Source organism: Astatotilapia calliptera, chromosome 3 (assembly GCF_900246225.1).
Source record: "Astatotilapia calliptera chromosome 3, fAstCal1.2, whole genome shotgun sequence".
In the NCBI taxonomy this organism is placed as follows: domain Eukaryota; kingdom Metazoa; phylum Chordata; class Actinopteri; order Cichliformes; family Cichlidae; genus Astatotilapia; species Astatotilapia calliptera.
In genome coordinates, this window is record NC_039304.1 from 31,876,203 (window position 1) to 31,893,131 (window position 16,929).

At 39.5% G+C, this 16,929-nt stretch overlaps 4 protein-coding genes and 1 long non-coding RNA gene across 6 annotated transcripts in view; 3 read left to right on the forward strand and 2 right to left on the reverse strand.

The window, feature by feature from the left end:
• LOC113019255 (receptor-type tyrosine-protein phosphatase H-like) overlaps positions 1-16,929 on the reverse strand; it is a 423,637-nt gene that overhangs the window by 16,426 nt on the left and 390,282 nt on the right.
• Positions 276-2,754, forward strand: LOC113019295 (ferritin, middle subunit). 2 transcript variants are annotated; one of them, XM_026162908.1, is made up of 5 exons: positions 276-422; positions 1,417-1,520; positions 1,639-1,785; positions 1,912-2,037; positions 2,183-2,754. In XM_026162908.1, exons 2-5 carry the CDS (start codon positions 1,419-1,421, stop codon positions 2,330-2,332), a joined length of 525 nt encoding a protein of 174 aa, XP_026018693.1. In that variant the 5' UTR covers positions 276-422; positions 1,417-1,418; the 3' UTR covers positions 2,333-2,754. The 2 variants fall into 2 exon arrangements, with proteins under 2 accessions (XP_026018693.1, XP_026018692.1); XM_026162907.1 differs by lacking the exon at positions 276-422 and adding an exon at positions 654-818.
• syt5b (synaptotagmin Vb) lies at positions 4,516-10,999 on the forward strand. Its single transcript, XM_026162883.1, has 9 exons — positions 4,516-4,773; positions 5,627-5,830; positions 8,465-8,640; positions 8,814-8,912; positions 9,236-9,403; positions 9,625-9,792; positions 9,901-10,015; positions 10,133-10,266; positions 10,351-10,999. Exons 2-9 carry the CDS (start codon positions 5,632-5,634, stop codon positions 10,558-10,560), a joined length of 1,269 nt encoding a protein of 422 aa, XP_026018668.1. The 5' UTR covers positions 4,516-4,773; positions 5,627-5,631; the 3' UTR covers positions 10,561-10,999.
• On the reverse strand, positions 5,203-11,413 carry LOC113019304 (uncharacterized). The gene is made up of 3 exons (XR_003272000.1): positions 11,392-11,413; positions 10,112-10,152; positions 5,203-5,509 (listed from the first exon to the last, which is right to left on the reverse strand). It is a non-coding gene; the product is annotated as an uncharacterized LOC113019304 (long non-coding RNA).
• dnaaf3l (dynein axonemal assembly factor 3 like) lies at positions 11,130-16,839 on the forward strand. The gene is made up of 12 exons (XM_026162879.1): positions 11,130-11,190; positions 11,456-11,538; positions 13,145-13,251; positions 13,330-13,423; positions 13,522-13,670; positions 13,845-14,036; positions 14,143-14,265; positions 15,414-15,536; positions 15,654-15,789; positions 16,069-16,183; positions 16,339-16,413; positions 16,623-16,839. The coding sequence occupies exons 2-12, from the start codon at positions 11,457-11,459 to the stop codon at positions 16,762-16,764; spliced, it is 1,338 nt and encodes a 445-aa protein (XP_026018664.1). The 5' UTR covers positions 11,130-11,190; position 11,456; the 3' UTR covers positions 16,765-16,839.

Here is a 16,929-nt window from a genome sequence, read left to right on the forward strand (position 1 = left end):
AAAAGAGACGTGTCCCGTTTCAATACAGTGGTTTGCAGCAATGAAAGAATGGGGAAACATAAAAATAGAAGTTGTAAAGTTGTAAAGTGTACAGAGAAGGGAAAAAAATTTTTAAAAAAATAAAGACAGGAAGTGTAGAACAGACGTATAGAAAAAACCTCAAGCCATGAAGTATTTGTATAAAAAAAATTATAATAACTTCTGCTTTCTCTCTCTCGCTCCCTCTCTCTCTTCCATTGTGCTCAGGTTAAAGCCTCTGCAGGAATCATTCCGACCACAGGGGCGGCGCTGCACTTCAGTGTATCTCTGCCATACAACGACGACGAAGAAGCAGAACCGGACGCTACTTGTGGCGTAAACAATAAACAATTTTGTGCTGGGAAGATAGTGACATTGCGGTCACGTTGGTGTCACAATAAAAGGTAGGTAACAAAATGGTAGGGTGACATTGACCCGGAATAGATTTATAAAACTTTATTCATAGTGTGGCGTATCTTACGGTATATTAACAAGCACTAAATTGCTGCAAACGTAGCTAAAGTTAGCTAAACTGCACCCTGATAGCATCAGCAGGTATTTCTTGTTTAAGTGGGTACAAAAAGTGGTGTTTAACCGAGCAACAGTCTTAATAACATGTACTAACGTAACAACCACCTGAACCCAATCGTTTGATGACACACGGCGGCAGTGGGGCAGGTGTTTCTCTGAGCTCTTAAATATCAGTTGCAATGTGTTGCTGGCTGATAAATACGTGCTTCGCTAAAACGAGCGCATTTCACACGGAACGTCTTTGCTAGTTTGAACCCGAGGAAGAGGCGGTAGGCGATATTTAACTTTCTTTTGGGCTTACTTCTAACACGAAGGAGAAATCACTCATTGTTGGCACTTGTCTCTATTGTAGTGATGGGCAGATGAAGCCCCATGAAGCACTGGAGCTTTTCATCCAATTGGTTCACCCCAACGCGAAGCTTCATGAAGCTTCATTTGCTCTAGCAGGACACCTACTGGACGTAAAAATAATAGCTGGCATGAATTTGAAGAGTGTGGCATTTTGCACACAGCCTGTAAATGTCAACAACAAAAGGAGTGTGTAAAACATGTATATTGTAGTGATGGCAGTATACTGTGTATATTTATGCTGGCAGTATGGAAAATGATTATTTGCGGCAAAGTTCGAACCGCTTCATGAACCAGTCACGTGGTACAGCCGGGCAGCGAGGCTTCGGACGTCATCATTTTCAGCTCCTCCCATAAATGAAGCAAGCCTCGATACGCGCTTCGCGGAAACGCCCCCTCCATTACTCGACACACGCTCCGAAGCCTCGATACAGAACGTCCCATCACTACTCTATTGTTCTTTCTGTCTTTTAAGCACAACACTAGCTGCATTCGTTGCTTTCTTTTTCTGTGTTGTAGACATGCAGTCTGCGGTGAAACAAAACTTTCATGCAGAAACTGAAGGAGATGTCAACAAACTGATCAACCTGAAGTTAAATGCATCCTACGCCTACCTTGCCCTGGTATGATTCTTGTAATTGTAACACTAATACCTAGCAGTATAGTGCCTGTATGTCTCATAATCTGTACTATATATTTCTAGATATCATTGTTTTCTTTTCTTTTGTTTCTCTTTTTTAGGGTATGTATTTCGACAGGGATGATGTTGCTTTGCCAAACTTCTCCAGTTTTTTCCTGGAGCGTTCAGCCAAAGAGAGGGAACAGGCTGAGAAGCTGCTGGAATACCAGAACATGAGAGGCGGACGAATTTTGCTTCAGAACATCTCTGTACGTCCCAAATGTTATGGGTGTCCTTTTAAAGATGTTGTTGAGATGGGTGTATTTGTTGGTACACACTACTTTTTTTTTTTTTTCTTCTTCTTCCTCCAATAAAGTGTCAACATTTTGTTCTAGAAACCAAGTAAAGAAGACTGGAAGGGCGGTCTGGATGCAATGACCTTTTCCCTGGAATATCAGAAAACCTTAAATACACGTATCCTTGATGTGCACCGCAGAGCTGGCAGCCATACTGATCCCCATGTATGTCTGGGATTTTTGTTTAGTTTTTTAAATATCTAAATATAATTCTTGTGTTAATAGCACAAGAAGTATATTTGGTCTAGAATATTTGCAAGTGTCATAGTATGAATTATTTTACCACTTACTCATCTAACTTCTCTTGTAGCTGTGTGACTTCCTCGAGCAGCACTTCCTCGTCGACAGCCATGACACCATCAAGAAGCTGGGCGACTACATTGGCAGTCTCACCCGCATCACTGCGTCTGAAACGACCGGTGCTATGGGAGAATACCTCTTTGACAAGCACACTCTGTAAAAGGTCCTGGGAGAACAGTGAAAAAGGTCCGCATTTCAAAATATACAGAGATAGGCAAAGGCAATAATCCACACTGTACGTCCTTTCCCATTAAAACTTTACAAAGTTGTTACAGTCAACCACAGGTATTATCCAATTGCACTAGACCAAGTTAAATCGAAATGCCTCAGTTTTTCTTATAAAGAAAAGAAATTCAAATGTGTTGGGGAAATTGTTCTCATAAATGTGGTGCTAAACACTACCGTTTTTCTAAGCTGTTACAATGAGTAACTTGTTCATGTGGATTCCGTTTTTTATCATGTGTGAAACATTCCATTGTCATGTTTCAACCCACAGAACATTTTTATAAATGAACAATTTTTGAAGAAGGAAAAACAAATGGACATTTCAAACATTCAATAAAGTCTCATTATGCTGAAAAATCTCTTGTTTGTCTTTAAAAGTCAGGTTTGTGTGTGTAACTGTTATTTTCAGTTGCTCTGACAGGTAGTTATCTGACTCGTCACAATGTCTGAGCACATTATCTAGGTCACGTCTGCACGAGATAACAGTGGGCACATGCTTACTCCCAGTTGGGTGGTGCTAACGCTGGGCTGCTTCTTGGTTAATTATCTGACAGCAAAGATAAGTCATGTGACTTACGTCAGAGTGGATCCCACACAGGCATGGGTCTTAGGCTACGTCCACACCTCAACAGGTATTTTTGAAAACTGAGTTTTTTCTATGCTTTTGAGCCTTTAGTCCACACAAACTGCATTTTCAATCACTGAATACTGATATTTTTAAATACTCCTGCCATGGTAAAGATTTTCGAAAAACTCTGTTTTTGCGTTTAGTTGTGGACGAGGAAAACAGACTTAGTCACGTAATGCCAAAGGTGTGTACCTTGACGTCATGCTGTGCGCCACATTATTGTTTACATGAGATGAATTTCTACAGTGGCGGATATGGACAAAATGCTGTTGCTCTTACTATCTGCAGTTTTTACATGGTTACATATGCATACTCAATTACTGTCACTCCATTTAAAAAGACAGAGGCATTAGAGTGAACTTCTCCATTTAACAGACGCTCTCAAAACACAAATCCCAACGTTGTCTTCGGGTTTGAATATTTTTTTAATTAAATTTATGCATGCTGTATGCATTTTGTTCATTCCTAAGTTGTGAGTCTACACAACAGCTAAAATACAGTCTTTGGTTATTAACATTTGAAATGATGAAGGCACTTGAAAAGTAACACAAAATTAGTTGCCTTTCCAGAAAAACAAAAAGAAGTACTCAAGATTTGCATAAAACCCTGTTTACTCTTTTCCTCCCAGGCTTCTAGACTTCTGATTGGCCATTTCTACACTGTTAGGATTTGGCATGTTCTTCACAGTGTTTGACTGCGTCTTTTGGTGTTTACATGTGGACTGAGGTATTTTTTTCAAAACCACATGTGGATAGAATTTCTTTTAAACTAAAATGGAAAATTTTTCTTTTCAAAAATACCCGTGTACGTGTGGACGTAGCCATACTCTGTTCAAGTGTCATTTTGGTTCTAGTGGTTTGAGGTAGAACACTTGACAGATTAAGAAACCACAAGGGTTTGCACAGATTTTCCCAGGTTTTCACCAAGTGTGAAAACATTCGTAACTTGTGTTTGTGTGGTTTAATGTATTGCAGCATAAAATTAATTTTTTATTAATAAAATATCCTGAAATGCAGAGTTCTTTTAAGTGCCCGCCCTAACTCTATGTAAGGCAATTATGTCATGCTCATCTGTCCCCCCCCCCCCCCCCCCCCCAACAAAACAAAGGCATATATAAATATCCCTGCAGATTACTGTTTACAGTTTAATAAATATGCGTATGTGTTTTGTACAGTAAAATGGCAGGCTAAAAGGATGGGAAACTACATATCCACACATACATGCACAATATCCACTCGCAGTACAAGTTGTTGTTGGACGATCGACTGCGAGGGCAGCTATGCTGAGGAGATTAGTAAAGGGCTGGATGTACTACAATCTCTTGAGTCTAATGGATAAACACTGCCATCAGTGTAATAAACAGTTTTCCCCTGGCGCAAGGAAAAGCTTTGAATACTTCAACATGTTAAATTTACCAACCCTGCAACTACAACACGATAAAAGGTGAATGATGGTCTAAATTTTTCTTTAGTCAGACGTAAAGCAACAGATGTGTTGTCTGCCTTCTAATATCAGTAGGAGGGGGGGAAGTGGGGGGATTAAATGACAACATTTCTCTAGTGATTTGCCAGTGCTTTAGCTTTGGTGGAAAGGGTTGCAGGGAGCCTGCCAGTTCTAGTCAACAGCATACCCAAGGATTGATAGGTGTGCAGGGTCTTCAACAAGCCAGAGGAAAAGCTACAAGAAAGACACCGAACTAGAAGTTGCCTCCTTTTGGTGTTGACAAAATTAAAGGGAGATATCAACAGGTAAGATAAATATTCAGTAAAATTTCAAACACTGTTGTTATGATTAAGTGGAAAAATCCTAAAAAAAAAAAGGGTCTAAACTGAGGAGAAAAACATGCTGTATTTCTGTGTGTGTATTTTCTTTCTGTTGGCTTTGAAGAAACCAATTTAAAGGACCACTAATATTGCAGATTGTTCATTTTACATACTTTAGTTTCCTATTAGATATCACATCGTGTTTTCAATTTTAATAAATGTCCTTCAGTGATCATTTAATTTCATTAAGCTATATTCAATTTCAATGTTCAATTATTAAACACAGTAAATGGGTGCAGTAAAAATTACTTTTACTGCCATTTTTTGTTTGCTTTTAAAATGGAAATACAGCTCATAATAACTACTTATTAAAAAAATCTGTTTTTTCCAAAAGTTGCCTGTGTTCCACTTAACCTCATTTAAATATTGTTCTAAACAGTCAATATGACAGAAACAGTGGCTTTATGCAAGGCAAACCAAAGGATGATACCAGCCCCTATTTTTTAAAGCTTTGAGAATCTGTGGTTTTGGATTAATATTGTAGAGGCATAGTTTAATCCAGTCCACAGCAGAGTCAGTGATGAGAGAGAAATGGGGATGGGCTGAACGTGGGAGTGAAAGCGTGGGCCACGAGATGGAGGAGAGCATGAGAGTAACAGAGGGATTAGGGTCAGCCATGTTGAGCATCTGGCTTAGAGTTGTCCTATGCTCTTCAACCTTCCTGCAACACATTAACACAGGGATTACACAGCATGCATGTAAAGTTGTGTTATCATTCAATATGGCAGCCAACTTAAAAACAGCGTGAATAACTGTAGTAATTCTAATGTTTTGGCAGCTGACATGAGGCTGGTCGGTGCTGGGGTTCGAGTCCGGAGGGCCGCTGAGCCGTCTGAACCAGAATCGGAGGAAACAACAGAGCCTGCTCATCATGAGCACTCTCATTCAGAACACCATGAGCACTCACATACAGAACATCAACCTGGGCACGACTACAACCACATGAAGGAAAAGTTCATGAATGAGCTGAGTCATCTGTCAAGTAAGCTACTGCCACAATCTGCAAAATGATACAGAAATCCATAAACCAGTGATGACGTAAACTAAATGTGGCTATTGGGGAGGAAACTATCCCTGTGCAGAATTTACATTATGTCAAATTTATATTTATCAAAGGGATTTATAATTTATTTATCGAAAGGAGCCAGCTGAGGAGGTTCGGGCATCTGATAAGGATGCCTCCTGGAGTGAGGTCTGGGCTTCTCTACTTAGGCTGCTGCCCCTGTGACTCGGCTCCAGATAAGCAGAAGAAGATGGATAATATTTATCAATGTATTTACCAGTTATGTTTAGGAGTTATGTTTATAGTCTTCCACAAAAGTTCAAGCTACTGTAGATGTAAGGAGAAATTTCCAACACTAAATTGCTCTTTTTAACATAAGTGATGTGGCATAAAGAATGATTTCAAAGAACGTCAACAGTTTAAGTGTTTATGCCTACAATGACAGAACACGAAAACGTGCTTCTGAGTCATTTTGCCAAGAAATGAAGAACTACTGCTTATGATAATAAGAGTAAAGCGTTTAATGAGCTTCTGCGGTTGGTGGAGCAACTAGTGGTGGCTGCGGGTTTACAGACTGTTATTATCTCAATGCTGACATGTGTGTTATTGACATAACACAACATTAGCAAAACATAGATAACAAAGTGCTTAAAATATAATTTTGAGAAAGTTTTAGTTATTGTGGTAAAAAGAAGAAATCATGATTTATTTTGACATTATGCATTACACCTTTGGTTCTGTCTCCAAGCTCATGAACAGCTGTTAATGTCTGAAGGGGAACTGCTATGTTTTGCTTTTACTTTCTGAAATATATTTATTGTTACAGTGGCAGATACTCATAAACAACCATGAGCAAAGTCTGAAAAAATGAGGTAATCACATACAAATAACTGTGAGTTATTTGACCTATTTCAGATCAAACATAAACTAAGCCTCTGCGCAAAGGCCCAGTATTAGAATATTTTGAAATTTAAATGAGGCGTCCACTATTCTAAAAATGCATTCCAGTGCAGAAATCTTATGCCATCTCTAATTCATTCATATGTTGCTTGGAAAATGGGAAATGGATTCACTGATTATTGAAACACGTGGAAACATAGATAAACGTTTTTGCCTCATAAATGGTATGAGGCAAAAATCAGGCTTTGTACAATTATAAAGAGCTTGAAAGGTAATATTTAATATGAACACCTTAATTCTGCAACACAGTCTGAACTCTCTTAAGCAGCTTTCTTGTAATTTCCTAAGTAGTCTTCAGAAATAGTTCTCTAGGCTTCTTGAAGGACATTTAAAGCTCTTCTTTGGAAGTTTGCTTCCTTTTGTTCTGTTCTCTGTCAAGATGATCCCACACTGCTTCAATAAAGTTGAGGTCTGGGCTCTGGGGAGGCCAGTCCGTGTGTGTGTGTGTGTGTGTGTGTGTGTGTGTGTGTGTGTGTGTGTGTGTGTGTGTGTGTGTGTGTGTGTTAGTTAAATCCAGGTATACTTTTACTGCTAGTATGTTTGGGATTATTGTTATGCTGAAAAACAAAGTCTTTCCAGATGGTACTGCATGGGTGATCAAAATCTCCAAGCACATTTTTGCATTCATAATTCCATCAGTTTTGACAAGATCTCCAACACCACTGGTTGAAATGGAGGCCCAAACCATGACAGAACCTCCACCGTGTTTTACAGAGGCCTGTGGACACTCACTTTTGTACATCTCTCCTGACTTCCTTTGTGTATACCAGGGGTCGGGAACTCCAGGCCTCAAGGACTGGTGTCCTGCAGGTTTTAGACCCTCGGTCAACACACCTGACTCAAATGATTAGTTCATTATCAGACTTCTGGAGAACTTTAAGACATGTTGAGGAGGTAATTTAGCCATTTAAATCAGCTGTGCTCGATCAAGGACACATCTAAAACCTGCAAAAATACTATTTTATGCCCATCAAACTGTGTTATCTTTGGCATTCATATATTCAACTAAAGAATTCCTTCTTTGCTAAATTATGTGTGTGGACAAAACACTAGTTCATCTATTGTGTTAGTTTTAGTTTTTTTTTCTTCTTGAATGCAAAAAGGCATTTGTTTGAAAAAGCCCAAATACAAGAACTGGACTGAAAATGAGTGAAAAAGAACCCAATGTTCACAGTCCTTCAGAAAGTCTGGAGAACTAATGCTCAAGACCTTGCTGCTCAAAATCGAAAATATCACAAATGAGGGGTGGCTCAAAACTTTTGCACACTACTGTAAAAAACAATTAGGTGGATAATAGGTCCCCTTGAACAATATTGTTATAACTGATTAACCTGATGCAACTGAACACTGGGAAAAAGTGACTTTCCCTAGTTTTTTTTGTAATTTTAAGATATAAAAAAGTTCAATCCTCTTCTTAAGGTACGAGATCAGCAAGCTTTTAAAAAACCTTCCATAGAGAGAATTGAAAAGTGAGGATATCAATCTGAAGTTCTGACTCATATTTGTTTAATGAGGTTTTGGTTGTTGTTTCAGCATTGTGTTAGTTCTGTGTATGTTAACAGCAAAGGCGGATCAGAGATTTCCAGCACTTTCATGATAACCATACTTCTATAACATCCACTGATGGGCCAACCCATATCTCTATTTTGGCAGTTCCCATGTGGGCAGTGGGAGCCATTGTTGTGGTGGTTCTGGTCTTGGTGGCATGCTTCATCTTCTGCATTTTTAAGAAATGCTTTGGTAAAAAGAAAAAGCCAAAGAAAGCGAGGGAGGGGAAGGCAGGTCGCCGCAGAAAGGCAAAGGAAGGTGAAGGAGAGACTGGAGAGAAGGTACGCCTATCACTGTATTATATTATCTTATCTTACCAGCTCAAGAACTACAAGAAAATCGTGTGTGTGTGTGTGTGTGTGTGTGTGTGTGTGTGTGTGTGTGTGTGTGTGTGTGTGTGTGTGTGTGTGTGTGTGTGTGTGTGTGTGTGTGTGTGTCTGTTTTAATCTTATAGGAGGGGGAGGTGAAGAAAGAAGGGGAGGAAGAGGAGAAAGAACAGGAAAAGTTGGGTAAACTGGAGTTTTCCTTGGACTACAACTTCACAGATGCTCAGGTAAGTCCTCCATGGAAATGTCAAAATTCCTACCCTTTTTCTTTTTGACCACTTAAACCACTGCAGACCAGTTCTGTCCAGATATATTAAAGTTCTGTATTTTTAAGTATTTCTATTTCATCTACCGGAACCAAATTCCTTGTATGTGTCTGCACATATACTTGGCCAATAAACACGATTCTGATTGTGATTCTGATTCATTTACAGTTTAGTTTAGATTTTTATTCCAGATAACTAAAACATTTTTCTCAACTAGTTTTAGTCTTTACTTATAGATAACTCTAATAACATTGATTCTGACACTTGATCTCTTTCCTCTAAAGCTCATCGTGGGTATCCTTCAGGCTCAGGACCTTGCCGCTATGGACATGGGGGGGACTTCAGACCCCTATGTCAAAGTTTTTTTGCTGCCAGATAAAAAGAAGAAGTACGAGACCAAGGTTCAGCGCAAAAACCTGTGCCCTGTTTTCAACGAAACTTTCATCTTCAAGGTACTACTTGTCCTTGTCGACTTGATGCTGTCAGGGTTTTGTCTTTGTCACAGCTCGAGTTGGTGCTTCGGGCTGTTGCTTTTCACGCTTCGCTGGGCACAAGTCTCCACTTCCTCTTCAGACTTTTCTTCCCCTTAATCAACCTCAACTTGTCCCTTCCCCCCAAAATACCAATGCAGTATGTTTTGAAATGTCTGTTATCATTTTCCCCCTCTTTTTAGATTCCATACGCAGAGCTGGGTGGAAAGACTTTGGTCTTGCAGGTTTTTGACTTTGATCGATTCTCCAAGCATGACATGATCGGTGAAATAAAGATTCCCATGAACAGTGTTGATTTGGGTCAGCCAATGCAACAATGGAGGGACTTGGAGAGTGGTGAGAAGGAGGAGGTACTGTATCTTTGTTTAAACATGTTTCAGCTCTTCAACCCTTCAATGCTAAACATCTGGATAATAACCCTTTTTCAATATTCTCTTCACAAAATTTTATCCCTGCAGGAAAAACTGGGTGATATCTGCATCTCATTGCGCTATGTACCCACTGCCGGGAAACTGACAGTGAACATCATGGAGGCAAAGAACCTTAAGAAAATGGATGTTGGAGGTTTATCAGGTAATCAGGCCTCATGATTTTATCAGTCAAATAAATGAAAAAATAAATCCCCAAGTATCATAAGGAATTGAAATAGACATGCATGATGCAACTCACCTTCACTTCCTCTTTCAAAAGACCCATATGTGAAGATTGTTCTGCAACAAAATGGGAAACGGATTAAAAAGAAGAAGACAACAGTAAAGAAAAACACACTCAATCCTTATTTTAATGAGAGTTTCAGCTTTGAAGTCCCCTTTGAGCAAATACAGGTACCTTTTATTACCGGTAATCAGTTTTGAAACACCAAGCACTGTGTGGACAAGCTTGTCATTTGTATTTCTTTTGCCTTTCAGAAAGTGCAGGTTGTCATCACAGTATTCGACTACGATAAACTTGGAAGCAACGACCCTATTGGAAAGACCTTTATGGGTTATGGAGCTACAGGAGTCGGACTGCGCCACTGGTCAGACATGCTTGCTAATCCCAGACGTCCAGTAGCCCAGTGGCACACTCTTCTGCCTGAAGAAGAAGTAGATGCGGCACTCAAAGCAAAACCTCGTTAGAGTCACACCTGAGTAGTGACTGCTGCCAATATGCTACTTGTTGTTAAACCCGAAGTTTTCTTAATTTCTATTTTCTCCTTTCCATTTTATTTCCTTTGAGACACATATTGCGTGTGTGTGTGTCTGTAGGTGTGTATATATGCACCTGTCAAGCAATGTTTGATATTTGGCTGTTATTAAAACCTTGTCTCCCCATATTTACCTCATACCATAAACCAAAGTGATTGTCTTTATAAGCCTAGAAACCACATATCTGTAAATGTGCATCTCTTGTGTAGGCCCATGCAAGGTTATGTTAAAAATTGATGAAAGAGAGTTTATTCACATAATTACTCAATGATGTGAACTTTGTTGTTTTTTAATGTATTTTGGGCCTTTTTGCTCACTTTCTAGTGTTGTGGTGCAATAAACAAATAAACCTACAATGGAATGTTTCACATTAATGCTCAGTTTCTTTTAATAAATTGAATAAACTTTAACAATGAAGGCACTCATAGAAGAGCGTACTGTGTAATTCACTCTTTTCACCAGTAGATGGTGTCTACGTAGCCAAAAGTGTTGCCTAGCAACAGAACCCAAACTTACTTTCAGCTTCACACTTTTTACAGCTGTCGTCAAAGAGTCGGTCGGGTGAGGTTTAACAAATAGTTTTTGATATTATCTAAGGTTTTTTAATTACAGAATTAAAGTCAGAGACACACTTATGCGTTTGAGCAATAGCTGTATTTTCAGGGCACCATTTAAAAGTTCTGTAGCAGTTGGCTAGCATTAGTTGAACTAAGCTATTTTATATTTTTACGGCTTTGTGTTAAGATATGGTCCCTTGCCTACCGCCGTTTGTTTTGTCTTGACGTAAACCAACGGGGTGCACGCCTTCGTTTGCCTTTCTTTGCAGTATGAGTGCTGGACGGGCATCTGAGGGTGCGGGTTGCATCACTTGGTGGGGCTTCAGTCCTGCACGCGACCTGCTCCATATCGGTAAGAGTCTTGGCTGCACGAGGATCCTGTGAGTGGGCCCGCGCGCGTGCGTCAGAGCAGATAAAGGATTGTATGAGTTGCTTTGATGTTTTTCAAGAGTATTCATTTATTATGCTGCGTTGAGTGCATTTAAAAATAGACAGCCACGTTTTAGTTTCACACACATAAATACACAATACACGTGTGATATCTCAAAATTAGGTACAGTCAGTCGGGGTTTTTTTTTTTTTTTTAGGTTTTTTGAATAGAAAAAATAATGGTGTACTCATAAATATAGATTTATTAGTGTGCAATTCTAAATTTATTTTAAATTCCAACAAATAAAGAATTAAAGCATTAAAAATACATAGTGTAAGATGTCATGTTGCCTCTTGAATACAGTGATCCCGATGGACTGTTCTGCCTGATCTTATGTATGTGGCCAGAGAATTGCCACATATGTCTTATATCAGAGACAGAAAAGAAGTTAATTCTCAGGAGTTCATGTGCTGAGGAGGCAAGTTTTAATTAATGTTTGCACCTTCATACTCAAGATATGAAGAATTATTTTATTATCTGAGAAGGGATCCACTTCAACAATTAAGTGAAAGCACAAAAAGAGACAACACAATCAGCATCTGAATAAAAGTTCATCCTCTTCCTCCTCTCAAGCCCCATCTCCTGAACTGAAGTCAGGAAGACATGCATAAACATGCTTATTTATTCCTGATATTGCCGCAGTTACTGATCGTCAGCAGATTAAACATGCGACCCTCCTGTCTCTGGACAGCGGATGATGAACCAGCTAAACAAAAACACCAGCTGGTTATAAACTAGCCAAATGTACTTCTGAGGCTAATGGTAGGCCTCAGAAGTACATTTCCTCCCAATAAAGTGTTTGATTACATTCTCACATTGCATGAGAGTCCAACAATTCTGGATCCGCTTAAAAGAAAGTTTCACTAATGCCAGCTAACAGCAGCTAACAGAGGCAAAAATAGCACTGATGATCAATCATTTGTCACATTATAAGATAAGATAAGATAAGATAACCTTTATTAGTCCCACACGTGGGAAATTTGTTTTGTTTTATAATTGGTCACACTGATATAAATAGTGTTTATCACAGTTGGATCTTGGAGTTGATGGCAATATTTGAGTGAAGATGAGGCTGAAATGATTTAAAGACTGTAAAACAACTAAATGCATTTTTCAGTGAGTTTTTTGGTGCAGCTGTAGACAGTTTGTCTTCTGAACATTTTGCGGAAATTTGTTCAAAGATTGAAATTTGACATTTGAAAGGTATGGTGTCTGATCCTTCCACTCAAAATCACACAAATCAACCTCGGTAAGTCGACCCAGAACTGGATACACGCAATGGATCAGCAAACTGTGTCATCCGTCAGTCGTGTTTTATCATCTGATACTGTATCCTACACTGTGTCTCTGTCAACTCTGTCAGTATCACAGGTCCATCAGTAAACATCTGACCTGTTTCTCCAGATTTCTATATTCAGTTTCTATCACCTACAGTTTGTCCCTGTCAGGTTAAATGTACTGAGGTTCCTTATCCAGCAACAGAAGCATAATATGTGTTTTCTCTCTCTCTCTCTCTTTCTCTTACTAGGCCCTGAGAGATGTGAAGGGGAAATGAATGTTTTACTGGTGGGCAGTGGAGATCCACGACATATTTTAAAGACGATTGCCGGTTTGCAAGACAAACAAAGTGTCCATGTGAGCCTAAGTCTTTTAAAACTGCAAATGGCTAACAATACTTTGAGCTTCAAATAACTTCTTTTTGCCACACTGCAGATATGGGTCATAGAAAACAACATGGAGGTGGTTGCCAGACAGCTGCTGCTCCTCTACCTGGCACTGATTCCCCAGGACAGCATGGGGATTAATGGTACATGGGAGTTGGATAAATTATTCATTTTATTAAAGCAAGATATGTTGTTGTCCATAAACCAGTGGGGTTTTTTAATCCTTATTTTAAATCTTTAGAGAAGACCGAAGTTTTCCTAGAGGTGTTTGGAAACGCAGAAATCCGCAGTCAGGCAGAGGAAGTACTGCAACGTGTAGCATCACAACTTTCTCTGTCTGTTACTGAAACAATGGCAACGCATGCCTGTCTGAACACAACTCTCCTTAAGGTACAAACATCTGCTGAGGGAGCTTATTTTTACCTAAACAGCCAGACATTGCAGCTTGCTCAGTATAACCTGTAGTGCACTGCACATAATCATTAAAATTTGTAAGTGTAAGTGCTTTACACATTCAGAAAAAGCTTCAAAATTTTATTCACTGAGTATGGACACTTTTTACAGTTTAAGGAGCGAGACGAACTGGACATGATATTTAAGTCATGGATCCAAACTCGGTCTTCATCACCAGAGCGTCCTGCTCCTATCATGTCCAAAGCTTGGGATTATCGAGTCAGGCAACACCTCGGGACACGCTATGACTCCAAGAAGGGCTGCTTTGACTGGGATCTTACAATGAAGCTTCATGAGAAAGGGGTATCTGAGTACTTTCTGCACATTCCTCTGGTGTGGCCAGAGATTTTGCAAATAAAAAGTTGGTTAAAGAAATTCAAATATATGTTTGTGTCCTGGTTGTCTGCAGTGTGGCGTCATCAACAGACAGCAATACATGCGATGGAGGGAACAGGGACTGGCATTCGAAATGAGGGAAGGCGTCTATCAAATAACTAATCCTAGTTTGCTGTCTTCAAGAGTCTTTAGTCAGGTAATTACATATAGTTTTTTTCTACATCGCTCTTCTACAGTGCCGTGAATTTTTCCCTTCAATGATTTTTTTTTGTCACGTGTTTCACATTTGGGATCATTAAAGAAATCTTAATATTCGACCAAGATACACTGTGTGGATAGAATATGCAGTTTTTAAATTATGATTTCATTTATTAGGAGGAAAAAAAACTATCCAAACATGCCTGGCCCTGCTTGAAAAAGTCATTGTCCTCGTATTGTTTTAATTCAGCCACTGGAGGATTTTAAGTATGAACAGACTTGTTTAAAGCTTGTCAAAGTAACTCAGTCTGATTTTAGTCCAGACAAACCTTCCAAAAAGTTCAGCTTTTGACTCATCATCAAGATGTTTTTTGGCAAACATGAGAGAAGCCTGTTCTTTTTGGTCAGCAGTGGTTTTCATCTCGGGGCTCCTGTGGATGCCATTTCTGCTTAGTCTCTTTCTTATTGTTGAATCATGAACTCTGACCTTAACTGAGGCAAGTGAGCCCTGCAGTTCTTTAGATGCTGTTCAGGGTTTTTTGTGCCCTCTGGATGAGTCATCTATGTGCTCTTGGAGTAATTTTAGTAGGCTGGCAAGGTTCACCCTGTTTCATGTTTTCTTCATTTGTGGATAATAAGGACTCTAACTGTGGTTCACTGGAGTCCCAAAGCCTAATAAAATTCTTTGTAACCATTTGTAGATGATAGATAGAGAAGCCTGCTCTATCTATCACCTAAACAGAACAGACAGGTTCTGTTTAAATGATTTCATGATCCAGCAGGTCTGGCATTAATCAGGCCTGAGTGTGAAGGAGAAGAAATTGAACTCAGCCATAAAGAATGTGGTTATCACAGTTCATTCATGATTCAACAAAAGGGGCAATGCCTTTTTCACACAGGGCCAGATAGGTAAGCATAACGTTTTTTCCCCTAATAAATAAGACCATCATTGAAGACCTGCATTTTGTATTTACTCGGGTTATCTTTGTATTATATTTAAAATGAGTTTGCTGAACTGAAACATGTAAGTGTGACAAATGTGTGAAAAACCATATCAAGAAATCAGGAAGGGGCCAGCTACTTTTTCACTTCACTGTAAACAGTAAGTTGACGAAGGAAGCTAATTTTGGTCATGTGTCTGTACAGAAAGGAGACAAAGTATCCATCAGGGGATACTGGGGAGACATTGTTTCTAGTCCCTACCTGTCCTTTGGCATTGAAACTGATGACAAGAGTCTGCTGAAGACACAGAATGGGCAACCCATTAAGGTAAAACATACAAAGTTTTCTGTCTTTTTCTGTCTTCATTGCTGGAATCAGTGTGCGCACATCTCTAAACACATTACTGTCTGTCTGTTGTCATCCATCCTGTTCTCACATCCACAGACCGCCCAGGATATCTCTTTCGCAAATCTGCAAGGATTGTTCCAGTCCCTGTCCAGCAGACGGGGCTGCCCTACTACTTCTCAAACATACACCGATGCAGAGGACGACACATCCATACGGACTGTCAGTATTAAAGGTGAAATGCTAAAAGGCCTTCAGCTTTAGCTTTGATTAAAACCAGAGTGTAAAACCACTGTGACAAAAAGACCCTTAAAGTGATGTGAAAGGTTGGTTTCTATTTTTATATGTTCTTTCATTTTGTTCTTTTGGACAACTTTAAGAGAAGTTTAAAGGGGAATGAGGTGCTCCAGCTATTTACTGTATTACTTCCTGTCTTCATGCAATATGTTTTGATGTTTCATTTCCAGAAAATAGCAACTAAAACCAGCACTGCGTTTTCTCTAATCCCATTCAGACTTGATGTATCCAAATGGGATCTCTGTCACCTTCCTGCCTTTGGACTCATTTCACAAACTGCCTGAGAAACAGAAATATTCCCAATTCTTCAACACCATTTACTTCTCCGCCAGGTGGATTTTTCTTTAAATGAATACGAAATATATTAAGTCATCTTGAAAAAATATTCCTTTAGCATCCAGTCACCTGGACTGCACACTACTGATATAACTGCTGACCATGTTTCGTTCTCTGTGCTTTTGCTTCCTTCTCTGCCTCTGCTGTAAAGCTTTGTGCACCAGTTGGGCCCGATGATGAGACAGATTGCAGCACCAGACGCTGTGCTTGTCGTGGAGTTGGCCAAGTGAGGGTTTTTTTAGTAACACAGGGCTCGTTACCATGGCCACCAGGACTACAGTGACTGCCGTGTATCGGCATTTGCATATGGGATATTTTGAGTTTGCCACATATTCCTTATAATTCAATTGTGACACTGTTCTTGAAAGTTAATAGCGACAGCGATTGCCATATTTGGATTCACAGTGCATTCCTGTGTCATTATGTGTGTCTCAGGTACATTTTGGATCTGAATAAAGAGCAAGAAGCTGGCTTTGCAAAGAAAGTAGAGGACATCGCTTTAGAAGCTGGATTTGAACCTTGGCATGAGGGGACCAGTAATGACGTCCACGCCGTCTTCGTACAACACATAAAGTAGAGATGTTCGTATCGCAGCATAGCTGTTTACCAAGATGCGAGAGACACTTAGCATAATAAAGCCATACAACAGAGACATTTCACATCTTGTTTATCAGCAGTTTGCAAACCAACTAGGAGGAGCTGTCAGATGCTTCAGATAATAATTCATATTTGTTTGGTAGCA